General features: G+C 34.6%; 2 protein-coding genes across 4 annotated transcripts; one reads left to right on the top strand and one right to left on the bottom strand.

Moving 5' to 3' along the window:
• The first annotated feature begins 1,468 nt into the window (after positions 1–1,468).
• Positions 1,469–4,739, top strand: LOC132618204 (G-type lectin S-receptor-like serine/threonine-protein kinase B120). Of its 3 annotated transcripts, XM_060333268.1 has the most exons (8): positions 1,471–1,786; positions 1,886–2,719; positions 2,797–2,934; positions 3,034–3,203; positions 3,306–3,516; positions 3,606–3,843; positions 3,923–4,073; positions 4,172–4,739. In XM_060333268.1, exons 1-8 carry the CDS (start codon positions 1,498–1,500, stop codon positions 4,457–4,459), a joined length of 2,319 nt encoding a protein of 772 aa, XP_060189251.1. In that variant the 5' UTR covers positions 1,471–1,497; the 3' UTR covers positions 4,460–4,739. The 3 variants fall into 3 exon arrangements, with proteins under 3 accessions (XP_060189252.1, XP_060189251.1, XP_060189250.1); XM_060333267.1 differs by having other exon boundaries at positions 1,471–2,719; XM_060333269.1 differs by lacking the exon at positions 4,172–4,739 and having other exon boundaries at positions 1,469–2,719; positions 3,889–4,025.
• A 1,228-nt stretch (positions 4,740–5,967) lies between these two features.
• LOC132619497 (uncharacterized) lies at positions 5,968–21,453 on the bottom strand. Its single transcript, XM_060334389.1, has 16 exons — positions 19,786–21,453; positions 19,506–19,658; positions 19,210–19,406; positions 18,897–19,107; positions 18,556–18,793; positions 18,119–18,260; positions 17,731–18,042; positions 11,371–11,549; positions 8,853–10,027; positions 8,025–8,546; positions 7,713–7,865; positions 7,417–7,613; positions 7,102–7,312; positions 6,763–7,000; positions 6,492–6,633; positions 5,968–6,415 (listed from the first exon to the last, which is right to left on the bottom strand). The coding sequence occupies exons 1-16, from the start codon at positions 21,113–21,115 to the stop codon at positions 6,104–6,106; spliced, it is 5,712 nt and encodes a 1,903-aa protein (XP_060190372.1). The 5' UTR covers positions 21,116–21,453; the 3' UTR covers positions 5,968–6,103.
• Positions 21,454–22,750: the final 1,297 nt, after the last annotated feature.

Genomic DNA, 22,750 nt, shown 5'->3' with positions numbered 1-22,750 from the left:
TTTATATATTGCATAAATTTATAAGGATTAAGTTTACGAATTTGCTTTGAATAGAGGAAGAAAATTAAATAATAAGGATGATAAATTCGGGTAAATTAGTCAAGTTGGATGGTTTTGCTAGTTTTTAGAAATTGAGAAGCATAAATCATACTTCATGTTTTTTCAGGTAAAGTATACTCAAACAACCAAATATTATTTACAAAGACACAATTGACAGCTATATCTTCAACTCCACCTTAAAAAATTCCAAATAAAGTGAAAACAAATTTGGTTTCTAATGCGCATTTATGTTGGGACTTTGAGATTTTAGCTCCTTTAGATATAACAACATACACAGCGAAATCTTATAATGTGGAGGTCTGGAGAGGATAAAGTGTATGGAGATGCGTCCAATTAATTGTCCTCCTCATCATGTATTCTTTTGGTTCCACGTCTTCTCAAGAAACTAATGGCGATAACGGCAGTTTGATACCCAAACACAAAGGGCCCCAATTATATCTCAACAGCTCGCTCATAGTAACAAAGACACTAGCATTTTGGACTTATCTTGGGATTTTATCATACTATTATTGAAGACCCCCGCAAAAAAAGAGAAAAACAAAAAAAGACAAGACGAAACAAATTAAAAAGTAGAAATTCACAAGACCTTGAATTGACTGCATAAGAATATATTCACTGGAAATTAAATTGTCCGTTCAACTTCCAGATACAGTTTGTTGAAATATTTTGCTGTAAGAATAGATATTTTGTACTGGTGTACACGATTGAAACGAACTGTTTCCTTCCTTACAATGTACTCCATATGACATCAATTATTGGCAAAGAAAATTAGGTGTTTGTTTAACTTACATTCAAGGTAAAATAATAGTTTTGAATTTAATTTGATGGACTATCATATTAAAACATAAATTTGATTAGTAAAATGATTTATTATTAAACTTATGAAAATATGTGAAATATTATTTTTAATGAAATAGTATCAAATTTCTTGAGACGTCCCAAGTGAAACCAGTGTTACTATATTTTCCGGATTGAGGGAACACGTTTTTTTTTTATTCATTGTCATTTTGTATCATATTTCATGTCTTAAAGATTATATGTATCAATTCCTTTAGTTGACATATATTATTTGGAGAATCAAACAACTTTGTCTACGTTGTATGCATTTAAATATAGTGATTTCTCACATGATCACTCAACTAATAATTTTCTCAGAAAGTTATTTTTTTTTAATTTAATAATAGAAATATAACTCAACAAATGTTAATTATCTCAAAAAAAAAAAATTATAACAGAAAAGTCACCAACTATTGTCATTTTACTTACAAAGTGACTTCACTAATTCAGGTGAATTTTTTTACGCCAAACTTTTAAAAATAAAAAACTATCCATTTTAATTAATCATTAAATTGGCCAGCTCCAATAGTCACACCTGCTTTCATTAAATGGGTAAATATATAGTGCAGGGGACCTTTCATTTTACATCTATGGATAATAATGGAGTTGGATAGTGTCCTAATTCTTGTACTAGTATTGTCATGTTCTTGCTTACCACTTTTGTCTAGCCAAAACACTGTTAAAACAGGTGAATCAATCACTGCTAGTCAGAAATTAGTTTCAGCTGGTGGAAGTTTTGCCTTAGGATTTTTCACTCCAGTAAATTCTACTTTTATCTACCTTGGCATATGGTACAATACTATACCTGGAAAAACAGTTGTTTGGGTTGCTAATAGAGAATCTCCAATCCCTCAGAATTCTACTGCAGTTTTCACTATTGGTGATGATGGTAATTTAGTTATTTTTTATGAAAAGAATAAACTCATTTGGTCATCAAATGTTACAGGGGAGTTATTAACTTCAAATTCTACTGTTGGGGCATTGTTAGATACCGGAAATCTTGTTCTCAGACATGGCGAATCAAATAAATTGTGGCAGAGCTTTCAGCATCCTACTGATACATTAATACCCGGGATGAGACTCAGTTTTAATAAAACTAGTGGCCTACGAACCGTGATCAATTCGTGGAAGAGTAACCAAGATCCTCAGCCTGGAAATTTTTCGTTTGGAATAGACTCTACTGAAGGGCGTACACGTTTTTACATTTGGAAGCATAACGGTATTTATTATAGATTTGACGATAGTAGCAAAGGATATATGCGAGGAATTGCGTCGTATTTTTCTGTTACTGATAATGGAAATGTATTTCTTACTTTAGCTCCGCTAAAATTAAGAGTCGTTCTGAATCCTATCGGGTACCTTCAGGTGATGGTGTGGAATCGGAATGGTAGTAATAAGTGGAATGTTGAATTTCAAGCACCACAAGTTAAGTGTGAACTTTATGCACAGTGTGGTCCATTTGGCAGCTGTGGGATCAGATCAGGTGGATTATGCCGATGTGTAACAGGATTTGAACCAAAATTTTCGAAAGATTGGATAAATGGAAAGTGGAATGAAGGTTGTGTGAGAAAAAGAGCGTTGGGATGTGATAGCAGAGATAGGTTTTTGAAACATGAGAACATGAAGTTGCCAGATCATGCTATCTCCTTAGGAAATATGAGCATTAAGGAGTGTGAAACTCAGTGCATTAGGAACTGCTCCTGCTCAGCTTATACTTGTTCGAAAAACGCCCGTTTTATATGGCTTGGAGATCTACTGGATCTTGCAGATGACTCTATCAGCCGAATATCTCTCCATGTTCGAGTTCATGGCTCTGAGCTAAGTATGTTTAGTTCTATCCTTATCAATTCTACTAACAAGAAGTGACGGACTGCTATAATTTCTGTGTTGTGGATGCAGTTACTAATGGTCTAACTGGGAATTCAACTCAACGACACAAAATTCTCATTGCAGAAATTGTTTCTGCAACTTTTGCTCTCTTGCTTCTTATTAGTATCTTTGCCCTTATCTTCAAAAGAAAACGCTTGAAAGGACCAGGTGAATCTAGCATTTCTCAATTGTAAATTTACAGTAGTAATGATTTCAGATTTCGTATTGTTCACAGTGCTTTGCCTTACTGATTTTGATTAAAACTAGATAGGATTGATGGAAATTCTGCTTTGGTTAGCTCCATGCTTAGTGGATCTTTAGTTGGGAAAGACGATATGAAGTTGGTACAGTACAGCATGCAGAATATAAGAGATGCTACAAACAACTTCCATGAAGATAACAAACTTGGAGAAGGCGGTTTTGGCCCTGTGTTTAAGGTGTTAAATTCAGCGTTAATATTTCATTAATGCTTCTTTGAGATATCTGTCTCATTTCCTTTCATGGATATGGAGGATGTGGATTTAAACATACTGTTTTAGGGGTTTCTGGCTGAGCTCGGAGACGTAGCCATCAAACGGCTAAGCAGGAGGTCATCACAAGGACTGGAGGAGTTCATGAATGAGTTGAAGCTAATCGCGAATTTGCAGCACAAAAATCTTGTCAGCCTCTTAGGATGCTGCGTTGAAGGAGAGGAGAAGATACTGATCTATGAGTATATGCCAAATTGCAGCCTGGACAAATTTCTTTTTGGTTATACGCCTTTGTATTATCTTTGTGAGAATCATAACTTTGTTATTCTCAGTTCTCTTGGCTAATTGGATATTTATTTTTCTTTTTAGACTCTTCATTGAAGGTTACACTCAATTGGGTTACACGTTTCGGGATAATAGAAGGAATCGCTCAAGGAATGCTTTATCTGCATAAGTACTCAAGATTAAAAGTCATTCACAGGGACTTGAAGGTAAGCAACATTCTGCTAGATCGAGAGATGATCCCTAAAATATCAGACTTTGGAATGGCAAGGATTTTCGGGACTGATCAAACACAGGCCAGTACAAAACGAGTGGTCGGAACATAGTAAGTATAACTAGTTATTACTCTGTTGTTGCGTCTTGTGTATAGTTACTGAAGACTTATTTACGCCAATGTGGCATAGTGGCTATATGTCTCCAGAATATGTAGTATATGGCCAATTCTCGGAGAAATCAGATGTATTCAGCTTTGGAGTATTGCTATTGGAAATTCTGACTGGTGAACGAAACTCAGACTTCTTCATGACAGAAATTTCGGAGTCTCTATTAGGATGGGTAAGTATACTCAGACATTTGAACACTTAGTCCAAATTTGTTTCCTTCTTTCGTTGTACTTTTTAACTAATACTATTTCAAATCATTTGGGATCTTAGGCATGGAAAAAGTGGAAAGAAGGAAGAATGTTGGAGTTGATTGATCCATCAATAAGGGAAACCTGCGACCGTAATAAGGCAACACGATCAATTCTGGTTGCCCTTCTTTGTGTTCAAGAAATCCCAATTGATCGGCCAACAATGTCTGACATAGTTGTCATGTTAAGCAACGAAACAATGCCCATCCCTGAACCAAAACAACCTGCTTTTCGCAACAGCGGGCAATCTCAGCAATTAGATGATTTTTCCATAAATGAGATGACATTTAGCTTGCCAGTACCTCGATGAGAGGATTTAGCTTCCATATTTCTCATGGAAGTAATCTTATTAAGGAAAAAACCATCTTCTCGAATTCAGTATCTGCAATTGTGGTATACTCTTTTCGTTATCAGAGAGAGTTTTCATTTTGTTTGTTGAAAAGGAGAGCTGATTGGCACTTCCCTCGCCTGGTCTTCAGCTCTCTCAGAATTTAGCTATAGGTAAAACCTCAATAAACCGTAAAGCTCATGTATGTTCCAATTGATGCTGATGTGTATAATTAAAGGAGTAGACATATTTTATTGATTAACTTATCTATGTAAAGGACGTTTGTGCACACGCACATAAACTTTTTCAAAATATGAGCCGGAAGTGTCTAATTTATCATGTCATAGTTTGAGTGTCTAATTGAGATTTGTAGACAAATTTAAGGGACTGTCAATGCATTCAGCCTTTTTTTTTTTTTTTAATGATATTTCAAACTTTACCTGTTGATAAGGTCTTAAGTTTCGAAACTACTATATTGTTGGCTTTGAGAAAAACAGAGAAATGCCCTGCACTTTGTTTTTTTCATTCCTTTCTGGATGTTCAGTTTATTAACTTTGTGACTTCAGTCCATTGTTCTACACTATAGACCATTCAATTGGCAAAAAAAACACAAGTGGATATAGACAGAAATCAAATTAAGTGAACCTCGGATATACTGATTGAAAAGCTTAAATTAATAATTAAAAAAAAAAACATTGATGGCCAATTGGATTTAGGAAGAGATCAAATCAGTAAAGATTGAATGGGCAATTGAAAATAAAGCAACCTTTCTAGTTCAACCATTTACTCCATTTGAAAACAAAAAGCTGTGTTAATAATTTCCACAAAGATGGAATCTTATTTTGACAAACCAAGACATCCATCTTTCTCTATTATAAAGTGACTCATGTTTCACATTTCACCCAGCATCATTAGTCCCCCTTGGGAAAATTTCGCGTTGGTTGAACTTAGGTGATGTTGATTTGACATTCCAAAATCCAAATGTTTTACTTGTGAGCACAAACCATTAGGGACAAATTACACATCAAGATCCATTTGTCCAAGAAAACATAATGTTAAATCATATTACAAGTAAAGAAGATACTAACAATCCTGTCTTAAATAACATTTTATTGGGTTGACTATGATTTGATGTATATATAGTTTGGTTTCTTGACTACTATTCTTGTTATTTCTTGATGTTTATGAGTTGTTTTTTTCAATTATGATGTTTGTTAGAGGATATAAAAGGCGTCTTATGCCCTAATACTGTGTTTTGAAGCCATGTGCATCCAGACTTACCGCCGATAATATCACTAGTGAGTTCAACTATCACATTTGTTATAAAGCCATAATGCATACAACCTTGGATGACGGTAGGGAAAAGATAAGGATGCCAAGTCCCTAAAAGATGATACGTAATGTTCCAGGAAATCCTACACCAACAAATAAAGAAAAAAATGTTGGACAGTAAAGGAATATAACTTTGAATTCAAGTGACGTATTATCACTAGTGGGAAGAAACAATTTGTATTATGCACGCCAAAAGTTTAAATGGAAGAATCACACTGAGTCAAAAGAAAAGTATGGAGTATATGATCTCTTAAAATACTGTTTACTTATTCGTCATGCATTTACATCTACATGTCATCGGCCTTCTTCTTCATGAGTTATCGTCAACTGTTTGTTGGAAGTGCAGTAGTGCTTAGAAGAGGAAGAAGATGTACTTGAAGCATTTCTTCTTGTGATAAAATGTGGTTGATTTGGTCTTGGAAGAGTCATGCTTTCGCCTCCAAGCATAAGGACTACATTTGACATTGTGGGACGATCACCTGGATCTTCTTGCAAGCATAGAAGTGCCACATTTATGCACTTTATCACTTCCTTGTCCTCGCACGAATCAACAATAGTTTGATCCATCATGTCTAATGCCTTGTCTTTCATCCACAGTCTCCATACCTGTGATTTGTATTTTTTGAGTCGTTGAAAGCTTTAAACAGAATGACAAATTAATGAGGGATATTTTTGTACTTACATAACCAGTGAGGTTTACATCTTCGAAAAAATTCATGTTTCTCATTCCGCTGATGATTTCTAGTACTACCACTCCGAAGGCAAATACATCGGATTTGATCGAAAAGAGTCCCTCCAATGCATACTCCGGTGACATATAGCCACTGTTTTTAATATTCCATACAATTAGACATCAAAGGAAGTGCATATATAGTGAAATAGTACCAAATTTTAGATGCGTGTGTGTTTGCTCTCCAAATGATCAAAGCTGAAAACAGTACTCAGAGACTTACTAAGTTCCAACAACTCTGTTTGTATTAGCTTCTGTACTTTTTCCTTCAACAATCCTTGCCAACCCAAAATCTGAAATTTTGGCATTCATTTCTTCATCTAACAATATGTTGCTTGTCTTTAGATCTCTATGAATAATCCTTAGCCTTGAGTCTTGGTGAAGATAAAGAAGCCCTCGAGCGATACCCAATACAATGTCGAAACGTGTCCTCCAGTCCAATAATCGGCACAATCTATGATCTATTTGCAAGTTTACAAGGATAGAGATAATCAATGTGAAAACTATATATTTGTATAAAACATTACGAAGAGTTTTGAGATAGGGAGTGGAGTATACTGACCGAATATAAATGTATCCAAGCTTTTGTTGGACATATATTCATATAGCAAAATCTTTTCATTTGCCTCAACACAATAGCCTAGAAGCCTAACTAAATTTCTGTGCTGCAGTTTGGCAATTAACATTACTTCAGTTTTAAATTCTTCAACACCTTGTCCGGAATGACTTGACAACCTTTTCACTGCCAAGTCTGCACCTTCAGGAAACTTACCCTGTATGTATAATTTTTGTCAGAATCGTTGTATAACGAAAATAAATAAATCCGAATGGTACATCAACTAAACAACAAAAGAAAGGCAAAAGAAGGTGATCAAACCTTATAAACAGGTCCAAATCCACCTTGCCCAAGCTTAGTTGCATTGGAAAAGTAGTCTGTAGCTACTAGTATGCTATTCAAGCTGAAAAATGGAACATCAATCTGTTTCTTTTCATCTGCAGTGATCAAATCTTCATTGATAATTTCTCTACGAGGCAAGTGTACCATAGGATTCCCCAAAACAATTTTTCTGGATTCTAAAATCAACCCAATTAAGTAATTAGTTACAAAATTTGTCATAATCAATCTCCAAAAGCTGAACTTGAGAAAGCCAGATGAGATTTCTTGATTCTTACCTTTAGTTCTTGCCACTCTATTGTTCAGGTATATTATGTAACTAGTGCAGCACAAAATTATAATTCCAAGAATTAAAGAGATGGAAATTAAAAGAGCTCTCTGATTCCGTGAGGGGGGCCGTTTCGCAATAGATGGTCCTTGTGTTCCATGGTCTGAAGCAAATTTAAGAAATGAAACATGTGTTGGTATCAGAAAGGTCATATGGAGAACATAGAGATACCATCTGGTAAGCAAGAAAAAGGTAACATTGAACTATTGGCAAGAAAATCAAAAGAAGAAAACCATTTGTAGTAAGGAACATTGATCCCCACCTGAGCTCAAGGAACAATTCAAGATCAAACCATCCCATTTGTAATCAGATTTGCATATGCATCTCCTATCTCCTTGTTCTGTTACATTGCATGTTGAATTTGGCCAATCTGTGCAGTTTTCTGAAGTAGTGCAAATTGGCTCCAATGGGGGATTCCAACTGATCAATATTAAATCGTTCCTTCGACTTAAAGCTGCCGAAGTAAGATTCTTTTTGGGATTGAAACACCAGTCTATCACCTTAAAAGATGATGACTGGTTGAACCAAGAAATTCCTGTCACCAGCCCTTTGTCATCACAATTACCAGCAGATTCTTTGTCGGCTGCTTCTATAACAAACGTGTTCTTCCCCCTATCAAAGTTAATAACGGTATAGTTGCCTTTCGATGTCTGGAAGCTTACCTGGCCGGCTAAATCATCACATGAGAAACTATAATACAAAGGGTCTCCACAATATGGTCCACTGCTTAATGGATATGGTATTACGTTTCTGCCACAAGGCTTGCAATTTCTCCTTGTTGCTTCTGCAAAGCCAAAAAATAAAATTACTGTACTATTTATAGTCACACATTAGCTTCTTATGTAAACTGTCTATGTACATAAGTTAAAGGGAAATTTTCATTTTTGGCCCGTTGGCGGAACTTAATTAAGGACGTTAGCCAAAATATACAGAACATATACACTAATTATGTATATTACATGTATAATTATGCATACTATATGTATATTTATACTTAAATATACAAAATCTATACAAATGCTGGCTATCTCATAAAGTAGATAACTGAAAGACATTGTACTGCAAATATTTAAATCAGAAAAGAAAATACCAATTTCGGAAATGCTGACACGGACAGAGAGGTTGAAGCCACCATTGTAGTTCTCCTGGAGATTCTTGAGACTAGAGAACCAAATCGAGCATCCAGAATTATCAAAAGTATAGGCCTCGCACGTGCAGTTGCCTAGACAAAATTTCCTGCAGTCCTCATTGGTATTAATCTTTTTGTATGACCGGTCTGAACTCCCGAATTTCATTGACTTCAGATCCAAGAACGTGTCGAGTGCTTCCACATTGTCTTTGCAAGAGTTAACTGACATCCTGGAACAACCACCTGAAAATTCTCCAGCTCTTAAATTTTCTGCAGAGTCGGGCTCAAACCCAGGCAAACACTTGCATACTGGCTCATGGTTGCTGTTACAAATGCTAAACTTCCCGCATTTCTTATAGACATCGCATGTATCTTTTGGCGCTGACCACATCAAAGACCATCCACTTACCTGTTTATCCAAACCGTAGAATTGTATTTCCCCCGAGGAGTTCATTAGGAGCCTATAATACTTGAATGTTCCTGGCGTCGCTTCCACTGAATTATTGACAGTGTCATTCTTAGTGAAGTTGGACAACATGTAAGCGACATAACCAGGCATCTGACCGAAACTGAAATGTCCAGAAGTAGCTAATTCCGCGGACCCTTTCCAGTGAATCCCGCCTTGCGTCTGAAGTATAACATATTTCTTTTTGCTTGATTGATCAAATTGGAATGTATAGTTCCCACTTCTGGAATCAGTTAACTTCAAACGCTCGTCCATTTTCATTCCAGGAAGAAAAGTATCGGTTGGATACAGAAAACTCTCCCATCGTTTGACTCCTGATTCACCAACTAAAACCAAGTTCCCTGTATCCAACAACTCTACTGTCCCGTTATCAGCACTACCGATTTGTGTGGAGAAATAAGTGTCTTTACTATTTGAATTCCACACTTTGAAGTCACCATCTTCAACGACGATGGAAATATCCTCATTCTTAATTCTTGAAGCTTGAATCGGATTTTTCCAATTAGCAACCCATACAACAGTTCTTGGACTCACATTGTAATACCATATGCCCACATATTTGTTTGACTGATCTCCATCATAAGAAAAGAATCCCATTTCAAACTTCTCTCCAGTAGACACTAGAGTTTCCCCATTGTCAACTAACTTACTGCTTCCATTGATGGTGTTCCTTGCATCACATTGATATAAAATCACCAAGAGTGCAAACAACAATAACAAGAGAAAATTACTTAATTGCATATGGCTATGCAATGGTGCAGGAATAATATTTATTTTTCCAGCAACATGAGTCAAGAGCATTTTTATGGAATTTTGACAGTTTGAGGAACATTCGTTCAAAGAGTAGCTCTATTTCATTTCAGTGGGAGCCTACATGACTAAATGTTTCATTGAGAGAGTAAAGTTCCCCCTTTCCCACATCACTTTCCACATTGCCAGCTCCTTGCCAATTGACCAAGTCGTTGGTGTTTTTCTTAAATTACTTTTCTTAATTTTTTTTTTCCCCACCGTCCATTATCTTTCACTATGATGAATTTATTTTTTCAAAACTTAATGGCCTAATTAATCCGAATTCGCATTTGGCAGCACACTAACTTAAGGGGGAAAATGCTCTATACAAAATAGTTCTTTATTCGCTTGAACCCGAGGCCGTTGTTATTGATGGAGGGATCTCAACCATCCAGCGAACTCTTTGGTGGTTACTTACCATAATTAATTAGTTCTCGGATTACTTCATCCATCCCAAAAGCTTTAGCTACTCTTATCATCTCACTGGGCATGGAGTTTAAGATAAAAAATAAAAGATTATTGAAACTTATAGTCTAAAATAAGGTTGAAAAATTTCTATCGCTATAAATTATTTCATTAAAGGTAAGATGTCACTTTTTTGGGGACCGACTAAAAAAAATAGTACAGTCAAACCTCTCTATAACAGCATCATTGGGTTCAAAAAATTTTGGGTGCTATAGATAATTGTTATTATACACCTATAACATCATTTGTCATTTAAACAATAGTTGGTTGTTATTAGTGTCACGACCCAACCCCGTAGGCCGTGACTAGTGCCCGATCTGGGCACCCGAACCCATCTATCAAATATTATCTCAAATTCTATCAACTCATTCTAGTATATGGCGGAAGCCGACAAGACTTTATTTCAAATTTAGGTAATTTCCAGAAAATTTCGGCAGAGTTTCCTTTGTTTTACGAACTATCCAATATACCCTGCACGCAGAAAATACCAACAAGAGCCACACAGGGCTAACCAAGCAATATATAAACATATGCGGACCGGCCGCCTCGGCGTATAGGATCGCCCAAACAACATATGCGGACCGGCCGCCTCGGCGTATGGGATCGCCCAAACGACATGTACATACATCCATACAGAAAGACCCTAACCCACAAACATGTCCACAGACCTCTAAACAGACCGACAGAATCATATGACGGGACAGGGCCCCGCCGTACCCATGAACGAATATATACAAATGCACTAATAAATATATATACCAAAAGTATAAGCTCCGGAAAGAGAGGAGCACTCCGAATAGCAGAAAGGGTGTCCTAAACAGGTGGATCACCAGGCTGTGCGTCTGTACCTGCGGGCACGAAACGCAGCCCCCGGAGAAGGGGGTCAGTACGAAATATGTACTGAGTATGCAAAGCAGAAGGTACAGAAATAAATCTGAATAATAATCGAATCAGATATATAGAAAATAATACCTATCAAAATGTTTATTTCCAAAGTATAAATTATGCATAGGGCACTGGAAAATGTGGTCGCCCGCCTGTCGATGGCGCCACAACACAGCATAACACCAGAAAGTTTCAAATCTCCGAATCCCCGTCACACATCACAACACAGCATAACGCCAAACACAGCATAACGCCAAACATAAGTGGAACCCGGCCCTCGAGCGAGGAGCACGGTGAACCATAAACACAACATAACACCGGAATGTATCAAAAAGCGCACGACAACAGAACCGGCCCGGGAACCGGCGAACGATATCATAGTAGGCACGAGCGGAGTAGTGAGGAATCATATGCATAAAATCATTATTATAAATCCGAAGGATAAGTAAAATAGTCATATTCGAAATCGGAATAATAATTATCACTTTTTGATTCAAAGTTGTCGAATTTACATAAAGGGCGTCGCGGGACCCACGGACGAGTATAGACCCGAACTGAGCCCGCCTATGAAAAACATCATGGTTCATATTTCATAAAAACATACATAAGAGTGCCAAAGAATATATATATATATGGATCATAACATGCTCGGATCTCGAATTTGGAATTCCCTTAAAGCTCTAATCTAGCCTATGTGAAACTAAGGCATGCCAAAAGAAGGAAGGTTGCTTTACATACCTCAAACGCACTCAAGATAGTCAATCTTAAGCTAATCCAAATCTACGCCTCGGGCTCCCCAAGGTCTACAAGTATGCCAACGAATATCCATTATTAACCATAGGCACTTAAGCAATTATTCATTCCAAACTAACTCTAAATTCTACAGAAAATTCGACAGCATTTCCCCTGTAAATAGGCCATCCCGAGAATTTAACTCGCTCAAAATCAACAACAACAACCACAATAACCAACCTAGCAACATCGACAATCAATCCGAAAGGCAAAATAATAATAGTAGCTCTCTTTTACACCATTCGACAACTTTCCAATTATTCAATTCTATGGCTTACATTCAAGTCACAATGTCGTTCATACGTTCGATTATTAACCCAAACCCATACTAACAACATTCAAGAACATTCTAACAATTCACATAATATTTCCAACAACCCATAAAAAAAAAAAATCCAAAAGTGGCCGAAAACAGCCCCTAGCCGAGGGCAGTCCACTGTGCCCATTTCTCAATTTCAATTCGTGTTTTGTATCGACACTCCACAATATAACGATGTCATTTTCATAAAATATACAATTTACGTCAAACGCACAACTATCCTCAAAACAACCCACAAATTCTCAACATCAATCTTGAGTTATTAATTGCTCATTTCCAACTAGAATTCATAACGACGACAATTGAAACGTTAAGCGATATTAATGCGATCTTCGACGTATTATATGGCCCACATTCGTCCACACTACACATACATATACATGTATCGATGATTTTTATTCTTTTCCCCACTCGAGACCAATCTAACATAATATAGAATTAATTCATCAATTCCATTTCTCACACCCATATACACGGCTAGAACACCCATCACACAACCCACTTCCAATCATACTATATTTCATGATTTCCATCCCTATTAACATACCATAACATGAATAAAATGTTCAAAACACAAAAACAAGAGCAAAACATACCTTTCTTCTTCAACCCACCAAATAGTTAGGGTTTGCTAATTGACATAATGGATGGTTGGATGACCCAAACAATACTTCCACGCTACTTAGGGGCTTCAATATAGTGGGTTTGTATCAAGGAAATAATTTTGGAGTGGCTTGAATTTGATTTGGGTTTTCCTTTGTTCTTGGTCGTGAGGTGCTTGGTGATGGCCTTCAATTTTCTTGATATTTTACTAAGTGTTGAAAGTGACAAAGATGACTTAGAAGTCCTCTTTTTACCTCCACAAAATTCCTCCATGTGTCCTTGGGCCCACACATGTGTTGGACCAATTAAAATTGGCCACACAAGGTGTGGGACCATTTGATGGGCCACACGGCTAAAAGGGCCAATTATTGCACAACATTTTTAATTCCAATTTTATGAATTGTGGTCCCAATTTTTCCTAAGTGTCCCATACCAATAAATTCATGCACAACTTATATCTCAAAATAAAATCGAAGGTTAAGAATCCCGACTTTGTATCCCGAAAAAAAAAATTGTCCTGAGCTTATCATAAATAAATCCGGATTATTCCACTGTACAAAAATACGGGTTCTAACAATTAGATAAAAAAGATGCATAAAATCTAAATTTTTTTTTCAATGTTTTAAAAAATTAACATAATTATTTAGATTTTAAATCTAAAAGATGTGCATGCTTCACTACTTAGACATTAAAGAAAGATAATACAATTTCAATAAATTCATAATTGAATGTATAAAGTTTTAAGCTATAAGTCACATATTTTAAATCTCGTTGAAAACTAAATTCTTTCAAGAATGATGGAAGAAATTTATAATTTTTAACCGGTTTCATAGGTTCCGTTTTAAAAGGATTAGGAATCAAAGATTTGTCTCTTTGCTTGCTCTAAAGAGTATGATTCATACTCCTTACTACATTGTTTTCCTTCTTAAGAATTATTTATAAATAAAAATAGAAAACAATGAATTATTTAGATTACAAAGATGTATTCATATGCAATATTCTGTCATAAATATAGTATATTAAAATATCAAATTTAATATTTGATCAAAGTCTCTACGCTTATTATTGGTAATCATGGATATTCTATTTTTATAAAGATGGTTCATTATTATATTACCAAAAAAAGAGGGTAGTTGTTATATGGGGGACAATTTTACAAAAAGCGTACTGTTATAAAGTTGATCATTGTTGTTATAGGTAAAATACTGTTATAGAAAAGTAAAATATAACATAAAAAATTAATTTCGAAAAAACTTAGCTACTATAGAAATATGTTGTTATATGCCGGTGCTGTTAAAGACAAATTTGTTATGTGCGGTTGCTGAAAGACTGAAGGAGTATATGTTTTGAGTAAACTAATTCTTTAAAAATTAAATTTTATTTGAGTGAGTTCATCCGTGAGTAGTTTCACTTAAGACGTTTAGATACTACTGAAAATTACTATTCCTAAAGTGTCAATAATGTGTTTCAAGATATTACATTCTCTATTTCTGATTTACTGTTTGTTGTGGCTTTCACACAAAAGCTAAGAGATATGTCGAATTTTATATTAATGTGTACAATTTTTTCTATATATAATAAGTGTCATGGAGGGACGAACACAACGGTCTCTCCTTGTACCCATTGCTTCACGAATTGTACCCGTATTAAATTCGTGTACTATGAGCTATATAATTTGTACACTTTATCCAACTATTTTTATATTCGATGTAGATATGTGTCATAGTACTTAATATTTATTTCCTTCTCATGTATAGACCGTATGCACTTTATATTTAATTCTCCGACACATTTATTTCCCCCGTGTACTTTTACTTGTTCACTTTTGACTTTTCGTGTTCTAGCTTAATATTTATTTTCTTCTCATGTATAGACATATGCAGTTCAATTTTAATTCTCCTATACAAATTTATTTCCTCCGTGCACTTTAATTTGTTCACTTTTGACTTTTCACATTTTTTGAGAATTAATAAATCCCACATGGATATATGTCATAGTACTGAGTATTTATTCTCTTCTCATGTATACACGTGTGCACTTCTATTTTAATTCTCTGACACATATTTATTTCTTCCGTGCACTTTTACTTGTTCATTTTGACTTTTCACGTTATTTAAGAATTAATAAATGAAGTACTCCTTCCGTCCCATATTACTTGGCCACATTACTATACTTGACTTTTCACGTTCTTTAAGAATTAATAAAAATGAAGTACTCCCTTCGTCCATATTAACGTAGACATGTGTCATAGTACTTAATATTTAATTCCCTTCTCATATATAGAGGTATGCATTTTAAATTTAATTCTCCGACACATTTATTTCCTCCATGCACTTTTACTTGTTCACTTTTAATTTTCGTGTTCTAGCTAAATATTTATTCTCTTCTCATGTATAGACATATGCAATTCAATTTTAATTCTCCTACGCAAATTTATTTCCTCCGTGCACTTTAATTTGTTCACTTTGACTTTTCACATTCTTTGAGAATTAATAAATCTCACGTGGATATATGTCATAGTACTGAATATTTATTCTCTTCTCATGTATACACGCGTGCACTTCTATTTTAATTCTTCAACACATATTTATTTCCTTCGTGCACTTTTACTTGTTCATTTTTTACTTTTCACGTTATTTAAGAATTAATAAATGAAGTACTCCTTCCGTCCCATATTACTTGGCCACATTACTATACTTGACTTTTTACGTTCTTTAAGAATTAATAAAAATGAAGTACTCCCTTCGTCCATATTACTTGGCCACATTACTAAAAATATTATGTCTATTTTTTATTCTATATTTATCTTCCTTTCTATTTCTATTATCCCCGTTTTCCTTCTTTGTCAATACTTTAAAAGTGAAGAAAGGACGAACAATAGCAATGCAAATTTGCACCAAAAGTTATTTTAATGCTCCTACACATAATTTGTTCACTTTTGACTTTTCAAGTTCTTTAAAAATTAATAAATCAAGTATATATTTTATCATAATATCCATATTTATTGGTATATAGTCTCAATAGCCTCAGAAAATGATTTGAAAATAAATAATTAATGTGAAGGGTAAAATAAGAAGAAGAATTTTTTTTCCTTGATATGTTAACATTGACAAGTAAAAGTAAAGGGAGGGAGTGACATTTATTCCTGTTTTCCTTCATTGTCAATACTTTACTTATTTACTCTCCTTTGCAGTCTGATTATTGTTTCTTTATATTTATAAAATGTATTACTTTATATTTTCATTTCATAATTAAAATTTGGTGATTAATGATATAACATATATCTTTCTAATTTTGATTTTTTTGTAAAAATTAATATAAAAAATTATAATATATATTTTAATTAATTTAATAAAAATATTTTAATCCAATATATACAATAAAATGGTTTTTATGTTTGGATCTGAATAGTTATTTAATTGAAATGGATATCAACCTGTCGGTATACATATAAAATACTAAAGAATTTAAAAGAAAAAATTTAGAATCAAAGTATTAATTTCCCTCATATTCTTACTAATTTTCTTTTACATCAATGAACAACTTTCATTGTCATGATAATGATAAAAAAAGTCCGACTCTTTCCATCTCAAAAACTTTTAATTACAACTAAAGACTGACTAATTAAAATGAATAGACATGTTCGACCCGTGCATCGCACGGATATGTATTGCTAGTTATATTATAAACGGGAATATAAGCCACACAAAATGTTTTTTTTTTTAAATGAAGTGATTGACACGTGAAGAAAATGTAGGTCAAGTCAACTTTCTCCAGCAGTCCCTTTGTTTCTTAGCGGTACAGCACTTCCAACAATGACTTGACGATAACTCAAGAAGAAGACCGATAATATAGATGTAAATATCCAATTTTAAAAAAATCATCTACTAGTTATTTTTTCTTTTAACTCAATGTGAATTTTTCATTTTAACTGTTTCAACAAGCAGAATAACCGATTGTATCTTCCCACAAGTGATAACGCGTCACTAGAATAAAGTATTTTTTTTTCCGTGTTTGATGATGTAGGATTTGCCTATTCTTTTAACCAACTACGCAATTTATTCATCTTCGGAGAAGGGTTACAGATGATCTGAGGGTGCTGTGTCACAATTACAAGCATCCCTAGTCATTCTTGAAAGATATATGATACAAACGAGATGAGGTAAATGCATTTGGTATGAGGATACAAATGTTATTAAGCCTTGAGGAGTGAGCTAAGCATAAAACTAAGCCTACATATATGCAAAATAGAAGTCACGGAGGATCAAAAGCTTTTTGAAATATGCTATTTCCCTAGCAAATAATGCTGTGTTTTTAGGACTCCTCATCTGAGAATCAGTGTCAGGTTCAGCAAAGTTTAATTGATAAAAGAGATATGACTCTTATCAGAGACTAAATGAAATCGGTTATTCTGCATGCCAAAATAATTTAACAAAAGATCCACACAGAGCTAAAAGAAAAGATATACTGCTGAAATACTTTTGCTTATTCGTCGTGCATTTAATGTACATCTTATATCATCGGCCTTCTTGTTGAGTTATCGTCAACCCATTGTTGGAAGAGCTGTACAGCTTAGAAGAGGAAGAAGATGTACTTGCACCAGCACTATTTCTTCGTGCGATAAAAGCTGGTTGATTTGGTCTCGGAAGTGTCATGCTTTCACCTCCAAGCATAAAGACAACATTTGACATTGTGGGGCGCTCAGCTGGATCTTCTTGCACACACAGAAGTGCCACATTCATGCACTTTATCACTTCTTTTTCATCGCACGACTCAGCAATGGTTTGATCCATCACGTCTAATGCCCTATCTTTCATCCACAGTCTCCATATCTGTGATTAGTTATTTTTGAGTCAATGAAATCTTTAAACAAAATAACAGATTAATGTACGAACTTTTGATACCTACATAACCAGTGAGGTTTACATCTTCGAAACATTCCATGTTTCTCTTCCCACTTATGATTTCGAGTAGGACCACTCCGAAGGCAAATACATCAGACTTGATTGAAAAGAGTCCCTCCAATGCATACTCCGGTGACATATAACCACTGTTCATAATGTTCCAAAATAGGAAATTTAGCATCTAATTTTTGTTAACCACACAGAAAACATCAAACAAACTATACATATTGTGAAACAATACCATGTTTTATTCTTCTTTTCACCAAGGAGGTATTTAGTCTAAGGTGTTAAACCAAGTTTTAGAGATGTGTGTGTGTGTGTGTGTGTGTGTATGTACATATATAGATGTGTGTATATATATATATATATATATATATATATATATATATATATGTATATTGCCCTTCAAATCAAAGCTAAAAGCAGTACTAAGAAACTCACTAAGTTCCAACGACTTTGTTAGTATTAGCTTCTGTATTTTTGCCTTCAACGATCCTTGCCAAGCCAAAATCTGAAATTTTGGCGTTCATTTCTTCATCTAACAATATGTTGCTTGTCTTTAGATCTCTATGAATGATCCTTAGCCTTGAGTCTTGGTGAAGATAAAGTAGCCCTCGAGCAACACCCAAAATAATTTCGAAACGAATCCTCCAGTCCAATAATTGGCAGGATGCATGATCTAATTACAAGGTTTATCAGATAACTTTTGAGAGAATCGATCCTAAAACTATTTGCATAAAACATTACAAAGAGTTTTGAGGTTGGGAGGGGCATATACTAACCGAATAGAAATGTATCCAAGCTTTTGTTGGGCATATATTCATATAACAAAATCTTTTCCTTTGCCTCAACACAATAGCCTAGAAGCCTAACTAAATTTCTGTGCTGCAATTTGGCGATTAACATTACTTCAGTTTTAAATTCTTCAACACCTTGTCCTGATTGACTTGACAACCTTTTCACTGCCATATATGTACCTCCGAGAAACTTACCCTGTATAAATATTGCTCAGAATTGTTGTAATAACGAAAAATAAAAAATCGAATGCTAAAGAAATCACAGAACAAAATAAAGGAAAAAAGAAAGTTGCAAAACCTCATAAACAGGTCCAAATCCACCTCGCCCAAGCTTAGTTGCATTGGAGAAGTTTTCTGTAGCAACTAGTATGCTATTCAAGCTGAAAAACGGGACATCAATCCGTTTTTTATCATCTTCAGTGATTAAATCTTCATCCGAACTATCTCTATGACGCAAGTACTCCATAGGCTTCCCTAAAACAATATCTTGGGCTTCTAAAATCAAACCAACTAAGTAATTAGTTACGAAATTAGTCATAATATATCTCCAAAAGCTGAATTTGAGAAAGACAGATGAAAGTTCTGCATCATTACCTTTACTTCTTGCCGCTCTTCTGTTCAGATAAATTATATAACAAGTACCGCACAAAATTATAACTCCAAGAATTAGCGTGATGGGAATAACAAGGGCTCTCTGATACCGTGAAGGTGCCGTATTTGTGCTCAATGGTCCTTGTACTGCAACTTCTGAAGCCAATTCAAGAAATGAAACAAGTGTTGGTATCAGAAAAGGTTAAATGAAGAATTTATGGTCACACATCGGCTTCTTATTTACATTGTCTGTATGCATAAGTTAAATCCAAAAGGTAAATACCAATATGGGACACGCGGATAGAGAGGTTGAAGCCACCAGCGTAGTTCTCCTGGAGATTTTTGAGATTCGACCACCAAATCCAGCATCCAGAATTATTAGAATATGTGTATGCTTGGCACGTGCAGTTGCCCAGACAAAGTCTCCTGCAGTCCTCACTGGTATTACTCTCTCTAGACCCGTCCGGTTCCCCAAATTTCATTGACGTCAAATCCACAAACGTGTCTCTTTCGCAAGAGCCAACTGATGTTCTCGAACAACCACCTGAAAATTCCTCTTCCCCTTCTTCGTAATTCTCTGGAGGATCGTGGTTAAACCCATGCAAACACCTGCACACTGACCCCCCATGGTTGACGTTGTTACAAATCTCAAATTTTCCACATGTTCTATACACATCGCATTTATCTTTTGGTGCAGACCATATCTCTTTATCCCAACTGTAGAACTGTATTTCCCCGGAGGAGTTCATCACGAGTCTAGTACCTTCGAAAATAGAATTGTTGATACTGTGGTTGGCATAAGTTTTAAAATCAATAGGAGTATATTTTCTGTTGAATGATGTTGCTGTCTTATTGAGAATGTCACTCTCTGTAAAGTTTAATAAGTAGGCGACATAAGCAGGCATCTCACTGAATCTGAAGGGTACAGAATTACCTTTAACAGAATTATCTAAAGGTACAGACCCTTTCCAGTGAATTTTGCGTTGCATCTGATCAAATATAACGTATTTCTTGTTGCTATTTTGATCTAATTGAAATGTGTAATTCCCACTTTTTGAGTCAGTCAAATTCAACTTCTCATTCATTGTCATTCCAGGAAGAAAAGTATCAGTTGGATTCAAAAAACTCTCCCATCGTTTAACTCCTGATTCCTCAACTAAAACCAAGTTCCCTGAATCCAACAACTCTACTGTGCGGTTAGGATTCTCAACACTTTCTAGTCCTGAGGAGAAATAAGTGTAATTACTATTTGAATTCCACACTCTGAGGTTACCATCTTCAGCAACGACGACGGAAATATCCTCATTCTTTATTTTTGATCCTCGAATCGGATTACTCCCATTAGCAACCCATACAACGGTTCTGGGACTTAATTTGTAATACCATATGCCTACATATCTGTTTAAATGGTCTCCATCATCAGAAAAGAATCCCATTTCGAACTTTTTTCCAGTAGATACAAGAGTTTCACCATTGTCTACTAACTTACTGCTTCTATCAATTGTGCTCCTTGCATCACATGGACATAAAATCACTAACACTCCAAACAACACAAAGAGAAAATTACTTAACTGCATAAGATAAACTTTTCCAGCAACTTGAGCCAACTGCATTTTTTTAATGGTATTTTGATGATATGAAAAACATTCATAAAAAGGGGTAGCTCTATTTCACTTCACTGGGAACCTATAATAATAGTAAAATGCTTCATTGACAGTACATTTTGCCATTCCGACTTTGTTTTTACATTGCCAGCGTTTTGCTAGTTGACCAAGTCAATGGTGGTTCATTTATTTTTCTTAGTTATTTTTTCAGCCAACCATTACTCAGATGACTCAATTATCCAAATTCAAGTAAATTTATTATATTTTTTTGTTTCCAATAGAAAAATCGCTTATCTATGTCTATATCACTTAAAAAGGTATTATATCGAATTTCTCAGACTTAGCATGGAACTTTTATATTTCTGGACCACATAAATTAACTAATAACCAGACCAAAAAAAAAAAAAAAAAGAGAACCGACCCACTAAATAACAAATCCACCCACAATATCAACATTTTAATTTACAAATGACAAGAGGGTCAAATTTGCTATACAAAAGGATCAATTTTACCCTCAGTTATACTATCCATAAAAAAGAAAGCTTATATTGCAGGTGGATTTGTTATTTTGCGGGTCGGGTTAGTATGGGTGGGCTCTAGGCTCTTATATTTTGTTTATGTCCCTGGTCATTTTATGTGGTAATAAATAGTCCATGTTAATGCCACATCAGATTTGTCAACCAGAAGTTTAAAAAATTTAGTTGAGCAACTTTTGAAGTGATACAAGCATAAATAAGTGACTAAAAAAAAAAACATAACTTTACTATTTAATGGAGTATAATTGAGTGACTAGCGGAAACATGACCTTTATGCTTAATATAATATAATTAATAGATTTCGCCAAGTTTTTTGGAGGTCAAAAGTGCTTATTTTAAAAAAGTAAAGTGTTTAGCTAAGCTTTTGAGAGAAAATAAATATTTCTTGGAAGTAGTAGAAGTTGTTTTCAGAAGCTAAAAAAATAGTTTTTTTTCCGAAAAGAACTTTTTTGAAAAACACTTTTAAGAAAGATACACTAAAAATCACTTTTTAAAAATTTGGCAAACACTAATTGCTGCTCAAAATTATTTTTTAAATTAATTGACCAAACACAAACTGTAAAGGCACTTCTGGAAAATACTTTTCAAAATAAGCTGATTTTAGACGTTTGGCCAAACAGGCTATTAATAGGTATTAGCTCAATTCATTTGCCAAAATTTAAAAATCAAGTTAATCTAAGGATTCGTTTATATATTTAATAGTAATTTTTTAAAATTATGTAGAAGTAGTAATTGTTGATGGAAATACAAACCGCCTGCAATGTTTTAGTTTTTTAAAATGAACTAAGTGATCGAGGAAAAATCAAAGTCAAGTCAACTATGAAATAGATAATTTTCTCCTGCATTTTCTTCTCTTCCTTTATTTTCTCCATGGAGAAGTAGACATATATTGTCCTATCTCTCAAATGATTTAAGGAATCAAAAGCTTTTCGAAATGTGTCAAAAGAAAAGACTAAAATCCGTTTCCCTGGCAATCAAATAATTACTGCTCAAAAGTATTTTTTAAATTAATTAGTCAAACACAAATTATTTCTCATCAAAAATACTCTTTTTAAAGGCACTTTTAAAAAACACTTTTCAAAATAAGCTAATTTTAAACACTCGGCCA

This window comes from Lycium barbarum, chromosome 11 (assembly GCF_019175385.1).
Source record: "Lycium barbarum isolate Lr01 chromosome 11, ASM1917538v2, whole genome shotgun sequence".
Classification (NCBI taxonomy): Eukaryota; Viridiplantae; Streptophyta; class Magnoliopsida; order Solanales; family Solanaceae; genus Lycium; species Lycium barbarum.
The sequence above is the reverse complement of the archived record's forward strand: the minus strand, read 5'-3'. Positions and strand labels throughout refer to the sequence as shown.